The sequence below is a fragment of the Nicotiana tabacum genome, chromosome 13 (genome assembly GCF_000715075.1).
Source record: "Nicotiana tabacum cultivar K326 chromosome 13, ASM71507v2, whole genome shotgun sequence".
NCBI classification, from domain to species: domain Eukaryota; kingdom Viridiplantae; phylum Streptophyta; class Magnoliopsida; order Solanales; family Solanaceae; genus Nicotiana; species Nicotiana tabacum.
The window spans coordinates 3,508,755-3,514,754 of NC_134092.1; the positions used below are offsets into that span (position 1 = coordinate 3,508,755).

The 6,000-nt window shown below is 36.6% G+C and overlaps 1 protein-coding gene across 1 annotated transcript; it reads right to left on the reverse strand.

Annotated features, from left to right (window-relative positions):
* Nucleotides 1-2,210: 2,210 nt before the first annotated feature.
* LOC142168438 (uncharacterized) lies at nucleotides 2,211-2,792 on the reverse strand. The gene has a single exon (XM_075229114.1). The coding sequence runs from the start codon at nucleotides 2,790-2,792 to the stop codon at nucleotides 2,211-2,213; it is 582 nt and encodes a 193-aa protein (XP_075085215.1).
* Nucleotides 2,793-6,000: the final 3,208 nt, after the last annotated feature.

Consider the following 6,000-nt stretch of genomic DNA (forward strand, 5'->3'; position numbering starts at 1 on the left):
TACCTTGCGCTGTGCAGGTTGTACCTCGTATTACAAGTTTATCCCTGATGGACACCATTTACTAAAACATCCATAAGTCCTTGTAAAAATATCCAAATGACGAACAGTCGAAAGCGTTAGAAACTAGACTCGAAGATCTTTAATTTGATAGGTTGTCCACCATATAAATCCTTATATATATATATATATATATATATATATATATATATATATATAGGCATGCTCGTCGTCCAAAGTTAGATTTTTGTGTGTACTTATTTGGAACTTTAGTCTATCATGTAATTTCCAACTTGATTAAGACTTAGGGCTCTCCTTAGACCCTACATCACTTATAATATGACTTGTTCACTTATTAACATACGAACCTGCTGGAACCTTAAAATCTCGATTCCGGGGTCATTTTCTCAAAGTGTTGACCAAAGTCAAATTTGCCCTTTTAAGGCTAACTTAAAGAACCAAGTGTTCTGATTTCAATCCAAACACTTCCAAATCCCAAACCAACCATCCCCGCAAGTCATAAATTATTAAAAACACATTCGAGGAGTTTTATTTAGGAGAACGGGTTTCTAAAAGTCGAAACGACCGGTTGGGTCGTTACAATGACAAGATCATTTTTAGAAAGATTATGAATAGTATGCATGCTAGCATGACCAAGTTTTCTATGCCATACCCAGGGGTCATCAAGAATGGAAGATAGACAAATCTGATTACTAGAATTTTCCAGGTTGCTGATAGTATAAATATTTTTGTCCCTATTTCCTGAGAGAATAACTTTACCTAATTTATCTTTAATGAACCAACCATGTTTTTTGAACCGAACCTCGTAGTCATTATTACATAGTTGACTAATGCTGAGAAGATTGTACCCAAGTTCTTCAACCAGATACACTTCATCTATAACGCATGTTGAGCTAAGAGGAACTTTTCCAACGCCAATTACATTTCCTTTTGATTTGTCTCCAAATATAACTGTTCCTCCATCTAGTCTAGTGGTAATTTTGAATAATTGTTTATCACCGGTCATATGTCTGGAACACGTGCTGTCAAGATACTATTTTTCTTTTTGATTCTTCTTGCGGTGTTCTTGCAAAATAAATTTACTTGTTTTTAGGTACCCAAGCCTGCTTGGGTCCTGAATGGTTAGACTTCTGAGAGTTAGCTTGACTGATGGATTTAGGTCGCCAAACCCATCTCTTGTTGTCTTTGATCCTAAAATGATAAAAAATGTGACCACGTTTTCCACAGTAAAAACAAAATGATTTTTTATTTTATTTTTAGACTCCCTTTCTGCACTGATTTTGTTCCTGCACTGGTTAGTATTGTGACCATTTTTACCATAATAAGAGCATCCCTGAGAGTTTCTAGTTCTAATCAAATATGTATGAGGAACAGTTTGATTTGATTTGACAGAGCTATGACTTGTGGATTTTAGTAATCCATTCAGTTGAATTTTAAGTTCATTAACTTCATCTTGAAGCATGTCACTCTCGATTTCACATTCTTCCAACTTTAGGGCCCAATCTTTCTTTTCTCTTTGGATTTTTCTGAGTTCTCCTAAAACTTTTTCGATATCTGTAAGAGCAATATCCATAAATTCTTGAAGTTCAAAATAGTTGGGACACGAAGGAAGACGTACCTCATTGGTTCCTTCGTCTGCCATAAGACAAAGTTCGCCGGAGTCTTCTTCCTCGTCTGCTTTATTTTCTGCCACGAGCTCAAGCTCATCTAAGTCTTTATTGCTATCTTCTTTTGTGATCATGAAACACATACTTGCAATTTCTTCATGGTCAGATTCTTCTTCATCGCTCCAGGCTCCAAATGACTTCTTCTTTTGAAAGTTCATGCTTAGTTTTTTCTTCAGTTCTAGACAATCAGCTTGAATGTGTCCGTATTTTTCACATTCACAGTATCTTCTATCATTTTCATTGCTCGCCCTTCCTTTTCTGAAGTTTGATCTACCTCTTCGGCTATATCTGTTTTTCCTCATCATGCTTGTGACAATTTGGGAGAGCATGGCTATATTTTCATCATGTTCTTCCTCCTCTTCTTCATTTTCTGATTCAGCAACAGTTGCTTTAAAGGCAACCGTTTTCTTCTTTTCTTGTTGAATTTGCATGTCCAAGTGAGTTTTCTCAAAGGCAATTAGATCACCTCTAAGTTCATCATAGGACATTTTGTCAAGGTCCTGACTCTAGGGCAATAACTTTGGGCTACCAAATTGTGGGTAGACTTCTAAGGATTTTTCTGACTTGTTCTCCACTTTTGATTGGTCTACCAAGAGACTTTAGATCTCCAAGGATTTTGCTGAACCTGGAGAACATTTCCTCCACTGATTCTCCATCTTTCATTTGGAATAGTTCATAGTCACGAACTAGAAGATTGATCCTTGTTTCTTTTACCTTATTAGTTCCTTCATATGTTACTTCCAATTTATCCCACATTTCCTTGGCAGTTTCACAGCTCGAAATTTTTTCACACTCTTCTCCACTGATAGCATTGTACATAAGATTTTTTGCTTTGGCATTCACGGTTATGACAACAACCTGTTCATCAATGTTGTCATCTAAATCAAGTGGGTCAGTTGATACTATGCCTCGACCATCCTCATCATTCTTTGATGGAACTAGAAAATTTTCCTTTTTGATCACACGCCATACTTTGATGTCATATGACATAGTGTATGTTTCCATCCGAACTTTCCAGTGAGAGAAGTATTGCCCGTTGAAATATGGAGGTCGTATCTGAGAGGTTCCCTCTTGAAATAGTGCACCGATGACTGTGTTTGATCCCATGATATTTTTCTCACTAGCTGTTAAGCAAGGTTTGTGAGACTCGCTTTGATACCAATTGAAATAAAAAGAGGGGGGGGGGTGAATTATTGTCGATTAAAACTTAGTCGACTGAATTTGAGTTTAGTCGACTAGATTCTGCACAGTGAATAGATAAAGAGAAGTAAACCAAGCAAACTGAAGTATAAAGGGACACACCAATTTTATACTAGTTCAGTACCCATGAGGTACTTACATCCAGTTTTCCTTGGGTCACAAGGGACTTCTTAGATCTTTGATAATAGGTTACAATGATGATGGTTTTGGTTTGCTCACCATCCACAATATTCAGTGATAATTGCTTTTGTAAAGTTGACACAACTCTCTTTTTGAGTTCTATCTCCTCCTATCTTTTATGACACTTGTACACTCAAGAATACAGTGTTTGTACTAAAAATTAGAAAGGTTTAGAATAAGTTTGTGTAGTTGCGCAGCTATCCTTAAATACATGCTAGTCTTCTTATAGACAGATTTGAGAATAATTGTCCATTGTTCTGATCGGTGCACGCACTATTGTTTTTATACCTGATTCATGACCCATGTCTTTATTTTCTTCAACAAGGATATGATGGATTAAATAATCCAGGAAGTGTTCCTAAGTCAAGATCTAGGGAGTTTCTTCCTTTCTCCATGCTTTGTCGAAGAAGACAGGGAGCAGTTGATGGGCTGGATTAGTTTTGTCCATGGAGTTCTTTTCATGCTCCGTGCCTTATTGGGTAGAGGAGCATCACTTCAAGTTGTCTCACACTACATTTTGTTCCCCTTATATTTTAAATCTTCCTTCATACAAAATCTGTTGTTTTGTATTTGCAGGTGAGTCACATGTAAGGCAATGGTCTAAGATATATAAACATGGAGTGGATCTTCATTCCTTTTTGGTAATGCTTGCTTTACCTGAATATATAAATTACAACATTAGTCAAGACTTCTTTATAGATATTGGATCATTATTAAAATTCTACACTTAATACTGTTCAATTAATCTATCCTAAAGCTGGCAAATAATTTAGTAAAGCCTACCAAATAATATTACATATAGCCTACCAAATAATGTTACATATAGGCCCGACTCCTGTGCCGAGTCCTGCTAAGTCCAATGCACATGGTGCAAATAAAACATAACCTACTAGGGATATTCATTTCTTGTGGCTTGTTCTTGTAAGTTTTCAAATCCTAAAGGAGATGGTATCTAGACCTGGCTTACCCGGGCGGATAACCCGAGCCGAGGAGCGTCAAGCGTCACCAGTAGTAGAACAACACTGCCTAGCTAACGACTCTCCCGCCTAAACATGTGTGACTAAATCCTTCACCAGAAGCTGGTAGGCTAACTGACTTTATCTCAAGACAGAAATTTTGCGATGCTGGTAGGCAAACACAACATAACTACCTATCAAAAGACTCAGAGGGGTGCGAGAGGGGATACAATTTACATCACAATTCAAATAAATATTAAAGCGGTAAATAAGCGACAAATAGTACATTAGGCTCCGAAACACAATAATATCCAAAACATGATAAAAGCCAAACAAGAATCAATGTATAAAGCTCGAATTCTTAATAATTGTCCCCAGCAGAGTCGCCAGAGCTGTCACACCTCTTTTTTTTCCACGCAACCTTGTTACGAGGTTGAGTTAGAAGAATTTTTCCAATTAAAGTGACGTTTTGAAAAAGGATTATTTATTATTTGGAGTTGCCACTTGGAATTAAGTTTTGGTGTTCCAATTCACCTTTTATTTGAATCCCTTATCAAACGGAAGCTTTGACTCTTTATTTATGGTCTACGAAAACAGAAGTCTGAGTAAGGAATTTTGTTGACCGAGGGGAAGGTGTAAGGTGTCCCTCGAGTCCCGTGGTTCTAGCATGACCGCTTTTATTGACTAATGTAAGGCTTAAATCAATTCTTGGCTATGCTTGTATATTACTGGTTGTGATGTGTCTATTATCGCTTAATTAATTATTGTATTTTATTAATTATTTTGACCTAGATGCGGTACAGACACAAGTTACTTCTTTGAAACTAGATGTTAAACCAAGGTACGAAATGTACACATGGTTAAACATAATTATTATAAATTTAAAGGTATCAAAATGTGGGAATGCGTACATGATCCTTTTATTACTCAAGCATATCAATCCAAGGTTCGGGTAAGTAACTACTCGACCGGTCGTTTTGAGAATTTATGCTCCTTTCAACTATTTAAAGTCTTGAATAACTTCATATGATATATTATGATGTGTGTGAATTTGTTGGTATTGATTTTCAGGTGTTTCGAGATTAGTTCGGAAGAACAAATTTTATGTTGGAAGCTTAACTCAGAACTGTTAACTGGAGTTTGATTTATGTGTAAATGACCCCAGAATAGAATTTTGATGATTCCAATAGCTCTGTATGGTGATTTTGGACTTAGGAGCGTGCCCGAAAATTTATTTCGAGGTCGGTAGAGGAATGAGGCTTGAAATGGCGAAAGTTGAATTTTTGGGAAGTTTGACCGGGGAATTGACTTTTTGATATCGGAGTCGGAATTCAGTTCTGAAATTTTTCATAGATCTGTTATGTCATTTATGACTTGTGTGCAAAATGTGAGGTCAATCGGAATTGATTTGATACGTTCCGGCGCAAAATATAGAAGTTGAAAGATTTGAAAACTCATAATTCGATTCGATGCGCGATTCGTAATTTCGGCGTTGTTTGGCATGGTTTGAAGCCTAAACTAAGTTCGTATTATATTTTGGGATATGTTGGTATATTTGGTTAAGGTCCCGAGGGCCTCAGGTGGATTTCGGAAGGTTAACGGAATGGATTTCGAATAAAAGGAGCTGCTGGAAATTTTCTGCTGCAGAAGCTGTTTTTGGACAGCAACTGGTGCAATCGCAGAGCTGACTTTGGAAGCTTATATCTCGAAATCTATAAGGAATCTGAAAATTATTAAAACATGACAGTTGTAGCCCTTTGTATCTAGTTTGCAGAAATGTAAACTGTTTGGCAGTTGGAGTTGAGTACAAGAAGTTATGATTGATACACTACAAGTTATCGGGGAAAAGTTTGATGTTTTCAGCATAAGCATGTAATGATCCAAAGGTCTATTTTTAGTTCTAGAGATTAAACTTCGATTTCGAGACTTCCAAAATTTTGATAATGAATTATAGGAGTGATCTGAAAAGTTTGGTCTAA

Bases quoted from the DNA above. Each gene is read 5' to 3' on its own strand.
- LOC142168438 (XM_075229114.1), bottom strand. From the start codon at position 2,792: ATGGGATCAAACACAGTCATCGGTGCACTATTTCAAGAGGGAACCTCT.